The sequence below is a fragment of the Strix aluco genome, chromosome 6 (genome assembly GCF_031877795.1).
Source record: "Strix aluco isolate bStrAlu1 chromosome 6, bStrAlu1.hap1, whole genome shotgun sequence".
Classification (NCBI taxonomy): Eukaryota; Metazoa; Chordata; class Aves; order Strigiformes; family Strigidae; genus Strix; species Strix aluco.
Genome location: NC_133936.1, coordinates 44,794,621 through 44,807,458, shown reverse-complemented (window position 1 = coordinate 44,807,458; position 12,838 = coordinate 44,794,621). Strand labels below are relative to the sequence as shown.

Sequence of the window (12,838 nt, the reverse complement as noted above, 5' to 3'; positions counted from 1 at the left end):
TTGGGTTTTATTTTGCTTTGGAAAAACTGAACAAAAATTTTCGTTCCATTTCCTTTTCCCTGAGGTGGGAGAATTCCTGGAAGTCTCCAAATCGAGTTAAGGGGTGTCTTCATCTTTTTTCCCTGGGCTGGGCTGAGTGCAGCTCCCAGAAGGCCGGGGTTTGGAAGGCTGGGAGCGCTGACCCGACCAGTCCGAGAGGATCCTGACAGCAGGGCTGGGCTGCAGATGTGGCTGCAGGTACTGCGGGGAGATGCTGGGTGTGTGGGTGGGCTGACCTGGCTGGTTTAGTTGTTTTGAGGGCGCTGTACTCTCTGCACCAGCTGCTAATAAGGTGTTTTCTGTCGGCAGGGCTGGTGGCCCATCGGTCTGTGTTCTCAGAGATGAGCCCCCAGGAGTCCCTCGCTGGGGCTTGGCTGCAGAGAGCTCTGTGGTGTCTTGACAGTGTTTGACATTTCCCAGACAATGCTTAAACCTGCCAGTTGACGCTGTTTAACACTCTCCTCTGTAAGAGCCTTCCAGCGGGGATGCCTATCAACTCTGGCCTTCCCTTCAAAGAATTGTTACCAAAAGCTGCTGTATCTTTGTCACTTGCCAGATGCCACCTTGTTGCTGTGGGCTTTTATGTGTTGCCTTTAATTAGGATGTGTGCTCGTCTGTCCAGGGGCTGGTGGGCAGCTCTCTGGTGACCAAATCCCAGAGAAAAGAAGGGAGTTTACTGTATTACCTCTTGTACTTGAAGGAACAATCCTTTAGCCCAGGTGTCTTTGGACGTGTCTTTTGGGAGGGGGATACCAGGCCTCCAAATCCAGCAGTTTGTCAGTTTATTCTTTGTCCTGTTTGTGTTTTGCTTCTGGCCCTTAATCTGCAGAGACAAATTGGGGCTGCACAGAGGTTCAGGGCAGGGTTACCTGTTCCTCCAGGACAGGATTTGCTGATTCAGCTCAGTATTTTAAGCAAGATGGAGCCGAATGAATCCTCCTTGTAGCAAGAGCTGGTAGCCAGGATGGATGAGGAGTTCATTCACAGTTAGTTAAACACTGAAGGAAATTCGATTTGTACATTTAAAATTGCTTTCTTAACCAGTGTTTAACGTCTTGGGGTCTCAAGGGTTAAAATACCTCTGGCACCTTGGATCAATCTATGGGGATTTAAAAGTGCTCTAGATTAAACAGGCAAATGAGTTAAACAGCACTTAGCTGATTCCCTGGCTGTGAATAATCCAGCCAACCCTGTGCTGAAGACATCTTTGGCTCGTCTGCTGTTCGCAGTGGAGGTTTCGGACCCTTTCTCAAAGATGTCACCGGTCTGTAAGTTACGGCTTTACCGACCAGAAGGTAGGAGGCACTTTGGGAGTGACCCCTTGCGATGGAGACTGGAGACCTCTGCTCTTCTGTCCTGGATGTCAGGCAGTGGCTTTCACAGTGGTCCCATCTCTCAGCTCAGCTCTGCTTTCTGTCATTAGGATACAGCTTTGATTTGCCAGGGCTGAGTGAACTGGGACATCCCCTACTGCAGATCTGCACGAGACATACCCCTCTAGCAAGGTACAGGACAGCCTTACAAATACAGAAAGCTGAACCTCCCACTAATTACGCAATGGGAATGCAGCAGGCAGAGCTTTTTGTCTAGATTGCATCCGTGCTGCTGTTAGCTTCAGGAACCCAGTGCTTCCAGCCCTGCATCTTCCTCCCCGTTCTCCCCCATGCCCTGGGCAGATCTCTGTTTCAGGGTTGGCCCTGCTGTTCCATGAGCTGTGCCCTCTAGGTGTGGTTATCCAGTGTTAGGACAGACTTTGGGTGTTGCGCTGTGTTATTGCAGTGGTTGTGTCAGTCAGATGTGGACAAGTCCCAAGTGCAGATGTGTGGTGACAAGTGCCCGTTATTTGGCCCTGACTGCAGGAAGAACTGAACCCCTTCAGCCTTGTCAGTCTGGGTGGCAATGAGTGATGGAAAGCAGTTGCATACTTTCAAGGGATCAGTGAAAGGAGGATGCTTTGCTCTGCTCCCTCAAATAAAATGCTCTGCTGGCAAGCAGCAGCTCTGGGTTTGCCTTGATTTTTGCAGTGACTGCTTGTTGTGTTTAATCTGCTGCGCTGTTATAAGCAGTCTCCCTGCGAGCGAGAAACTTGTGAGTGGCTGAGCTGAGATTTCCAGGTTCCTGATCAGAGGAAAGGCTGTCCCAGCCACATTGGAGTTGGGTTCCTGACTGCATCCCGATAGAAAAGATTATTCATCCAGTGGGAAAAAAAACCCAAGCCAGAACTGCTGTTTTATCGAGTGTTTGACATACCTTAGCTGAGCAGATCTTGGCACTCAGTACGAGTTACAGCTCTGCTTTTCTGAGCCCATGAGCTGGGCTCACTTACAGCTGGCCTGACTCTCAGGAATGCTGCCTGCTTTCTGACTTTTCCTGCCCCCGTGGGCCTTGGGGGCTTCAGGAACCCTTTTCCTCCTTTCCTTCCCATCAGCCCATTTACCACATGCTCTGCTATCAGGTTGTTTGGGACTCTGGCCTCTCTTCAGTATTTTCTGGCTGAACCACTTTGGTTTGTCCAAGCAACTGTCTGTCTGGATGTCCATCTCTGACTTGCTCTGTCTGTACTCAGCTGACAGACCAGGAAGTGGAACAGGCATCGGTGCTTCCCAGTTAACTCCCTCCCACCACTGCAGGGAGCTCCGGGTGGCGTTGGGGGACCAGACCTTACCATTCCTATAACGTAGGTGACCCTGACTGAGACTGGGACGTGCCCTATCTGTGTCACTGCTCCAACCATCACCTTTAGTTTTTCCAGGAAAGAGAAGCACAAAGAGATGTAGCACCAAAAAAATGAATCTCTTCCTCCCGACTTTGTGACGAGAGCCAGTTCAGCCAGAATCACTGACATGCTGCCCTCTCCTCTTCTGGCTGGCACAAGTCTGGCAGCCTGTGTCTCCAAGGGCTTCTTACTGAAAAGGCCCCGGGGCAGCCGTTAGCACTTTAAAGTACTTGGAGCAGACACAAGTCTGCACCAATTTGTTGCAATCACCCATATTTAAAGGGAAGTGGTACCTTTTATTTCCATGGGATTATTGGTCCATGGCACATCTGGCACTCCTATGCACAAGGTCGATGACCTCCCTGCCTTTCTGCTGTACGCTGGCTTTGGCTTTTATCCTTGGTATGAAGCAACTGGCATTTTGGTCTCAGCAGATGGCCACTTAAAAACAAAAACCCACTCAAACCAGGAGACTTTCTCTTCTTTTCCAGGAGCCAAGGACTTTGAAGGCACGTGCTGAGGTTCACTTCCAGAACAAAGGCTGCAGGGTCACAACACACAGTATCTCTTGGAGCCTGTGCTGTAGCTGAGGACAAACGTCTGGTGACTTTAAGGGCAGGTAAAAGTTTATTGTGATCCAGAGAGGTGGGGAATCTCCATCCTGGGAGATATTTCACACTGCTGGACGCATCCCTGCACAATCTGTTTGAACTTTGAAATTGTCTGTTTTGTGCAGAGGGGTTGGACCAGAGACATCCAAAGTCTCTTCCTCCTAAATTTTTCTGTGTTTCTGTGTCTGATCCTGCTGATGACCCATGCAGTCTGCTTTACGAGGAGTGAAGGGAAGAGAAGAAAGCATTAGAAAACATGAAGAAATGTATCAGTATTGCTGTCTGCTGCAAGCTGTGCCAGGGAGCAGACGCTAGCTGCCTTTTCTCTTCTAGATGAATTTATTTGACTGGAAAAACAGCTGCTGTTGCTGTGAAGTGTCCAGATGAACCTGTACATAGACCTGGGGCAAGTGGGAATGTCGAGGGGGGAATTTGAGAAGGCAGGGAGCCCATGCTGGCAGCAGCCCCTGCCCTGCCCGGGGACCAAGCAGAGCTCTGGGAGTGATGTGCTGGGGAGGAGCTCCTTGTACTGCTTCTTTCCTCAAGAGCAGCTGTTTCAGGCTTACCTGGATTATGACCATGATGAGAGAGGGTTTCTTGTTGGGCGTACATCCCCAGGAGGGGTTGCACTTGATATCTGACCTTTGTTTTCATTTCATACCAGGTGTTTCTAGGCCTCGAAATTTTTCTGTGGGCTCAAGGGGACAGTTAAGTCAAGGAGGAGGAGTGTAGGGAGACAGGATGTGTGCAAGGGCTGTGCTTTTGTGTCGTAGCTTTTGTGAGAGACAGACAAGCTTTGTGGGCCAAGAACAGCAGGACTAATCATGGGCATTTCTGGAGGGTTGTGTGCCTTCAGAGCTCTCGGCAAATGTCAGCCAGTTTGTCTGCTGCCCTGCAAATGGTGCTCGCTGGGAAGGAGAAATCTGACTGTCCCAAGTGAATGCTTCTCCCCAGCTGCTTTTCAGCTCACTTTGCCAGAGAGACTAAAAAAAGGGCTGCCCTTATGTGCAGGGACTGTGGATTGCACAGAGATACAGCCCAGCAAGCTTGAAATCATGGAGGGGCCAGTCCGACCTCCCCAGGGCCCTCTCCTGAGTTCAGGGCAGGGAGGGACCAGTGTGTCCAACGAGGCAGAAAAGCTCTCTGAGCTGTGGAGAGGAAGGAAGCTAAGCCCAGGGATGAAAGGTGCCATTATAGACTCAGATGTCCTGTCTGAAGGGAGGTTGGCTACCTCATCTGCTGCCTCTGCCTGAGGAGGGAGGGCTTGCAAACCAGCAGAGGAGGGAGCTGTGTTGTGCCAGCAGCTGGAGCCTTCCAGAGTCAGCCTGCAAAGCTGTCACTGCTCTTGCTCATGGAGAAGAAGTGTTACTGACAAGCTGGCTTCCTGACCAGTCTCCTTGCTGGGCTAGTTACCCAGATCTGCTCCATAAGGAGGTTCATCAGCTCCCCTGCAGCCCAGCTATTCCTTGGGAAGGTGTGATGTATCTGGCTTGGTTAATCCCAGATGTATTTTAATGAGATACCATTGGTAAAAGGAGTTCCCAGTGCTGGTGAGACCAGACAGGGAAAAAAAAAAGTTTCCAAACAGGTTTGGAAACCTCTGTCTTCTAGTGATAGGAAAATTAAACAGAAGCCATCTTTCTGCGTTCATCCCAGCGAGGTACTGTGAACCTGTCTGGGAGAAATCAGCATCTAGTTCCTGATTAAAAAGGTGGGAGCAACAGCCAGGGAGGGTTAAAAGAAGGTCTGTGCCTTGAGGCTGTGCTAAAGGGAAACCCTAGATATTTGTTTCTCAGTCAGAAGTTCAGCTGATGGATGCCTCTAGAAGGTCCTGGTGCCTGGGCATAATTTTACTTGCCCTGCTCTGTTTTTCCTCAGAGATGGAGGGTGCTGAGGGCTGAAGGCACCAGCTGGGTGCTTGGTGCCCTTCCATTTCCCTCTTCAAGGTTTTTAGGTGGGTGGCCAAGGCAGGAGGCAGGCAGCTGTTGATTTGCAGAAACAGACTCTACAACTCAGAGAGAGTTATACAGCAGGTATGTTTACTCCGGTGCCGGGGTGCAAGGGGATTTCTCCACAAAGCTTTCACCCCAACAGCACATTTTACCAGAAACTTCTAGAGTGTGGATATACATATTCATTGGATCACATAACACAAATATCCATATGCATAAGTGAGGTTGGGTTAGCTTTTATCTTTTATTTTTTTTATCCTCATTTTTTGTTTTTTAATGTGGCTACTGTCTTGTCTTCTAAAATCCCAGCTGTTTTAAATGATATCAGTGGCTTGGCAGATTCATTCTTTCAGGCCTTTGGTGCTCCCTGCACAGACCGATCAGCGTTTCTGATCAACCGGTCTGATTTCACAAGTGGCTCCACTCCTGCTTTGTGTTTTGAAGGGTTTTCCCCTCTGCTTTTGAGGCCGTATGCTTATTACAGAGCTGTTTTTTCATGAGTGGGAAGGTTTCTCTCAAGGAGAATCTGCAGATGTTTGGGGCTGGTTTTGTTCCTGGCTCTTTGATTCATGGTAGTTCTTGGGATGTGTGAAGGATGGGAAGAGGTTCAAAGGAAGAACCCGAGGAGCTGGTTTAACAGTTCAGCTTGGACGATGTCTATGTTGAAAATGAAAACCTGCCCCTCTGCTCCCACTGCCAAAATGTGATGTGCTGGGAGTCAGCATGCAGACCTCGATCACGTCAAAGCTGTGGAGTCTGACAGTACTTCCACAGCAGAGAGCAGAGGCTCTTTTGTGGGGTGCACTAGGTGCCCTGTTTAAAAATCATAAAGCCCTGGCTCAGGTTCCAGCCCAGGACAGCCTCTGTGTGGCTGTTCTTTAACAAAACGCCCAGTTTTTTTGGCAAAAGACTTTCGGATACAAATGCAGTCAAATATTTGACTAATCCAGCAATTGCTTTGGGATTTTGCTTGAGTTCAGACTCAGCAATTGTGACTGTTGTGTGGTTGTATTAAGCCTGTGAAGGCAACTGCCCAGAGCAGGTAAAGCCACGTTCCACTTTGCCTTTTTTCTTGATGCCTGCTCACATTGTAACTTCCTCCCCCAGCAGAGCTGGTGCCTTCAGGCTGCCCCAGCACCTCTTGGCACAGCCCGTGTGCTGCAGGGAGCTGCACCCGCTGGCCTGGCAGTGGCAAGGAGACCAGCTTGTCCCTTCAGTGCTTCACAAGGCATAAAGAAAGCAAGCTGCTCCTTTCCCAGAACTGCTTCTGAACACGCTTCGTAGCTGCCGTGACTGTGCCTGGGGCTCCTGTGGGCTGAGGCTGAAATGCATGTCACGGGCTGGGTTTGTCCCTTCCCTGTGTCCCACTTACAGCTCTTGTTTTTTCTAATCTTCCTCTCCTTTACTTCAAATCACAGAACCAGATGTTGGTGTTTGAAAGTGCCCTGCAGGAGAGGTACTGGACCTGCTGGGGCTTTGGATGACCGATTTGCTGTGAAGCCAGGAGCCAAGGAGACCTGTCCCACTGCAAATGGAGCTGCCAAGTGATGCCAGAAGCTTCAAATGCCAACCAAGCTGTGGTGGACCAGGTAAAGCACATTGTTTTTTTTCTTGTCCTGGAGAAGTTGGAGGGAAGGACCACTTGTGGCATTTAGCGTGGTCCTTGGAGCTGACCATGGGAGGATCTTGCTGGGCTGTGGGTGCTCGGGTATTGCCATGGTTTTAAGTGCATGAGATGTCCAGTGGTAGAGAGCTGCCATGTGCTTGGGCTCTGAAGGAGGCTCTGTGCCCTCCTTGGGTGGAGGAGAGGAGGGCCTGGTGCTCCCCAGCCTGTGGTGCCCCATGGCACTGGGTGGGATGGAGAGTGCCCTGGCAGGACCCTGCCAGCTGAGGAGAAGAGCTGGGTGTGGAGGAGGAGAGACTGACCCCTGCTCTGCCTCTGTGACTGTGAAAGGCCACTAAGCCCTGCTCCTACAGTGCGCTGGTACTGCAGCATGTTTCTGCCCTCAATATGGTGGGGACTTAGGTGGTTTTTAGCTGCCAGAGGAAACACAAGGCCAGGAGAGTTGGGATTAAGGTAGAGTGAGCCCCAGAACTATCGAAGCATCCTGTAACTGTGTAGGTGATCAGTGCCCTTGACAACTGTCCACTTTCTTGTTTAGGCTGAGATGCCTAAGGGCAGTACCCTGCTGAGTCAGGCCTGAACCTCCATCCAGAATGGACCCATCTTCCTGTGGCATTGTCTCCTGGCAGTCACAGCCTCACAGTTACTGCCTTGCTAACCTCCATGTCAGAGATTCCCCTTGAGCTGTGATTAACTTCTTGAGGCTTGTAAATTTTCTTCTGCATTTACACAAAGACAGCTGGCTGGATTTAATGGTTTCATAGTATTACAGAAAAAGAAAAGCTAAGAGGCATTACATTTGTTGGGGCCAAGGACTTTGCTTTGTTTCAAAAAGCAATGGGGAAAAACGAGTTTACTCTTTTTGGATTTCATGGTTGCACCGCTAATGTCAGGGTGTGCAAAATGTAGGCATTTGAGATACTGTCTTGATTTAGAAAAGGAGTAGAGAACCAGCTCAGGGTTTGGAAGTGAGATGTAAAATAAACAGAAAGTGAGGAAAAAAATTGATTCCGAACATGGGAATAAAAAGGGAGAAAGCAAACCCAGGGCTGTGTGTTGAGGTGTGTGCTACCAAAAAGATCAATGTTCTCCCCTGCAATGTGGGATTGCATTGCTCAGGGGAAGGCAGGACAAACATGGTTAAAAGGAGCCAACTTTATTTCCCTTCTTTCTCAGAAGAAAACAAGTACAAACCCTGCTTGGATTAGAGAGGATTATGGACTGTCCATTGGGGAATTCATGATTGGAACTTCATGATGATGCAGTTGGGTAAGTGATCTCACTGCAGTTATTTGGTAGGAGACCTTTTGATAGCATCTAAAAGGGTTTGAGTGTCGCAGTCAGTCCCTTCGTTGAGCACTGGAGTTCTTCCTTCATGGGTTAAAACGGGGGAAGGGAATGCTCCCACGGATGGTGTAAGCTGTCTGTGCCAGCACTGCCCTCCTCTTCCTGGGGCCTCACTGCAGCCCTTGTCTTTGCCTTTGCTGCAGCTCCGTGTCCTCTGCAAGACACCAGCTGTGCCCAGTTACTCTGTGGGTTCGATCTGGTGAGTGCAGCACTGATGCCAGGAAAGATGTTTCTGATGTGCCTGTGTCACCCGCCAGGGGCTCTGGTCCTGGTGTCCAGAGCTGGGCAGTGCCTGTGCTGGGGCTTTGTCTCGGATCCTGCAGCAGGGCTGCGGGGGGATGCAGGCTGATGGTGCCCTGTGTCCTTCTGGCACTGCAGCAAGAGAGAGGTTAATAATGCCACACGCCTGCTGCTGCCCTTGGCTGTATGCTCATGTGTTTCTGCAGGAGGATGAGAGCTGTCAGCAGCATTTTCCAGGGGATGGGGGAAGGATTTTCAGCCCTGTAGAGCAGCTCCCTGCATGAACCCTGTGCCTCTGAAGAGAGCAGGGCCAGCAGCCTGCTTCGGTCAGACCCTGCTAGGATGGAGGAGGGTGGCTTGTCTGAAGTGCTGAGGGGGCTGGGTTGCTTCTGTGCTGGGCTGTGTGCCAGTGTGATCCCCTCTCCATGCCCTGGGCTGCTCCACATGTGTCCTCTTGGAGTCAGAAACGCAGGCAGCCAGCTGAGAGCCAAGTGTGATTTGGGAATGATGGCTCCAAGCTGAGCTTACTGGTGACAGTTGGATATTGTGCAGGAAAGCAGAGGGGAGCTCATGGGGCAGAGAGAGTGTTGGCAAGGGAAGAGGGGCTTGTTGGTCCCTGAGGGAGCAGAGATGGGTATGTCCAACCTCAGGAGTGGAGAGGGGGCAGCAATATAAACTCCGTACGTCCTCGTGGTGATGTTTCACCACCCGTTTCACCTCAGTGGTGAAATTTCAGCTTCTGGGCTCTCTTTTTGAAAGCGTGGGTCTCCCCTGGGGACAGATGGCTGATGCTTCCTTTTGTGGCTGGCTTGCAAGCCTTCTTGGAACTGATAAGCCCGGTTCATTGGGAAGAAACCCGGAAGAGACTTGGGCCTCCCTCGACTTCCCTGTCTCAGCTGCACCCGTGTACCTGGGCAGGGAGCTCTGTGAGAGGGGGGGTCTGTCTGAGAACTTTCCATCTCCAGGCATGGTGAGGCCCAGGACTGGGTCAGAAAGTGGAACGAGGTCAGCAAGGGACTGTCTGTAGCCGCTTCCCCGTGCCGGGGTAACGCACCCGGGGCTGCAGCTGTGCTGGAGACGGGCGGGTGTGCTGGAGGTGGTTTCAGGGCCTGCTTGCTGTGCTCACTGGGTGCTTTGGGCACTGAGCATCCCTGTCCCCTCTGCCCCCATGTCACAGAGCTGTCCCCCCCGCCCCCCATTGTGTCCTCGCCGTTGCCATGGCAGTGTTGGGGCTGCCCAGTGCCGGGATGCCCAGTTGCCCTGGCAACGGGGACAACAGCCTGTCTGGCATCGGGATCCTCCCGTGAGTGTGTCCCCACAGCCCCTGCAGAGAGGGAGAGGTGGGGGATGCTGGGGAGCGGTGTCTGCGTCCCCTTCCTGGCCGAAAGCCAGAGGGCGGCTCTGGGTGCTGGTGCTGTCGGGTGGCTCAGCCACAGGCAGGCGGGGGGGAGCTTGGGAGCGGGGCGGAGCAGGGACCCGGGCTGCAGAGGAGTTCGGGGGGGGGGGTGACACCCCCTGCCCCACGCCGCAGGGCTGGGGGCATCCCTTGTGCGAGATGGGGGTGCCTGGGGCAGGGGGGTGCCCGGGGTAGGGGGCCCTCGGTCCTGCATTTGAAATCTGTAGGGATTTTCTGAGCAGCAGTTCCTGCGTACGTCCAGGGAAAGGAGTGGTGGGCTTGGCAGTGCTAGGTCTACAGTTTCACTTGATGATCTTAAAGGTCTTTTCCAGCCTAAACGATTCTATGAAATGTGGTCCAGATGCCAGAAAAAGAGTAAATAAAAAAGGACATGCAAAGTTGGCAAGCCAGGATAGCAGAGATCGGATGCTGGGAAGGGGAAAATGGTGCTGTAAATACTTAAGGCAGGAGCCACAGCAGTAAATGGTAGTATGTGGAGCTGGGGACTCTCCAGCAGACCCTTGGAAGGGACCCTTGGTCCATCTCACTGTCAGCTGACAGATGAAGTTCATGAAAAGAAATAGTTGTGGCTCGTGGGACTGCACCCACAGCAAAAGGCTTTTTTGGCTCAGGGAATATTTTTATGGAGTTTTACTTCTATGAATCTTAACTCTGCCACTTAAATATGGTCTAATCATGAAACAGTGTGGGGCGGCCTTATGTTCTCCACTTAGGAAGGATGCCACAGCCTGGAGAGACAGGTGTATCCTTTGGGTCTGCTGTGAATGGGATTCTAGATTTTCAAAGTCTCATTGTTACACCTTCCAGGTTTGCCTAGTCACGGCCACTGGGAAGATTCATCGGTCCATGGGATCCTCCAGAATGGCTGATGGACTCCAGAGTAAGGTGGCAGTACGTCGTTATCCGAAGCTGGTCAGAGAGGCAGAGCAGCGTGTGCCTGTAAGTACCTGCTGGGGGCTGGGTAGGAGCTGGGTTAAGGCTGGAAGCTGCCCCTGTCCCTCCTCTGCCTTCCCCTCCTGTTGTCAGGGTGCTGTGGAGCCAGGCACCACCTCCCCACCTCTTTGCTGCCGTGCTTCTGTTGGAGGGGGCTGTCATGGTGCAGTGGGGGGTGGACTGTGTTGCTTCAGGGTCAGGGTCTTGCCTGAACGTGCCAGTGGAGCCGAGATAAAGGAATTACTGGGCATTGCACGGGAACAGCTGAAGCACAAACGTGCTTCCTTCCGTCCTCTTTGCTGTGTGGGCAGTAACATCTTCTGTCACGTGGGCATACCTGCCAGTGCTGCCCTGGCCACACCGCTGGGCAGCTGGGCATGTGGTGGGCTGCTCAAACCGCCTGGAGTCTTGACAGGACACGACTGTCCCAGATAGAATAGCTTCCAAAAGAGTTGTTTCATGGTATCTCGTGTCCTGTGTGGAGCACAGATGCAGCCGTGCAAACAGCAGTGGATTCAGGGCGATTCCTCCTTCCCACCCACAACTGTCCCCTCTGCTGGCTGGAGCTCCCTTCACTGGAGGTGACCCAGTGCTGAGGCTCTGTCAAGGAGACATCTCTGTATCCTTCTGTGGAGGGGTCTGTGAGGCCAGAACAGCGAGAAAACAAGTGCTAATGGAAAAGAAATAACGAAAACTTGGACCCATTCCTCTCCACCTCAGTCTTGGCACAACACTGCTTTTCTGCTTTCCTCTGACTCACCCAGCAGTGCCATCTCCACCTGCGTGTTGGTTGTGAGCACTGTGCAAGGGTGGAGTTAGGGGATTTCTGATAACTCCTCCCCACTCTCTTCAAAGGTCTCTGGCTCAATCCAGCAAAACTCAAGAGGGAACAAATACCCAAAGAGCAGAAATCCCCAAACATGTCACATCACCTCATGAAGGAGAAGCTAATGGGACAGAGCCACTTGCTTAGAGCGTGTGTATTCCGCTCTATATCATTAATTTACTGATGATTATATCATTAATCATTATCATTAATGATATCATTAATTTACTGATATTTCAGCTGGTAATTTACGGGACTTCCAGGACTATCCTAGTGGCTGTGATCACAAATTACTCATCAGTGGCACTTGAACGAGAAAGTCTTTCTGTAGAAAGGCATTTCTGTAGCTCTTGCTGGTGTTTTGCATTTCAGCTGACTCCCTCTGCCTTCCTGAAGGAGATGTCTCTTACCACCAAGCAGAGGCTGGCCAGCACCCGGGAGATGAGGCGGCCCCGGATTACCCAGCTTCTAGACATGGGTGAAGCCTCCCATCACAAGGTAGCCTTTTCCTGCCCTTTTCCTTGCTGCTTGATGTGACATTTGAAGAGGGTGTGAGTTTGTGACAGGCGTGCCTCCGGCTCATCTGAATACCTCAGTGACTAGGGCCTGTTGTCTTTTCAAACTGCTGGTGGTGGTGGAGTTCCTTCTGCTGGGGAAAGGTAGAACGTTTTTCCCTGGTGAGAGGTTGGAAGTCCTGATCTGCACTAAGTCAATATAAATAACCTCTGCTGAAGTTGGTGGGTTTTGCTGGAATTTAGCTGATACTGGGGGAAGGCTGGGGCAGGCCACAAGGGCTCAAGCTTGCCATTTTCCATCCTCCTGGTGAAATAGCCACCTCGTGCTTTGGTGTAGTCACTGTCAAATGCTTGGGGTCATGGGACTCCCTCAACGGTGGCAGCATTGCCCCTTGAAGGCTGAGGGCCTATAGAAGTTACTCGAGATTTAACAAAACCAAGTGCATTAATGTTTTGGGTTGGAACAATGTGTGGGACCTTTACAGGGTGTTAGATTTTGCAGGCTGCCAGATATACAGGGGAATGGCCCTGGGCAGAGGGGAGTGGAAGTGCGTTCTCTGGATCAGTGGTTACTTAGATGTATGTTTAAGCTGCTTTTCTCACAGGACTGCTCACCAC

At 51.4% G+C, this 12,838-nt stretch overlaps 1 protein-coding gene across 1 annotated transcript in view; it reads left to right on the top strand.

Annotated features, from left to right (window-relative positions):
* The window catches only part of LOC141925537 (hydrocephalus-inducing protein homolog), a 111,589-nt gene that overhangs the window by 12,589 nt on the left and 86,162 nt on the right, over positions 1 to 12,838 (top strand). The window contains 2 exon segments of the mRNA XM_074829982.1: positions 10,723 to 10,885; positions 12,078 to 12,203. Of these exon segments, the coding sequence (XP_074686083.1) occupies positions 10,723 to 10,885; positions 12,078 to 12,203 (289 nt within the window).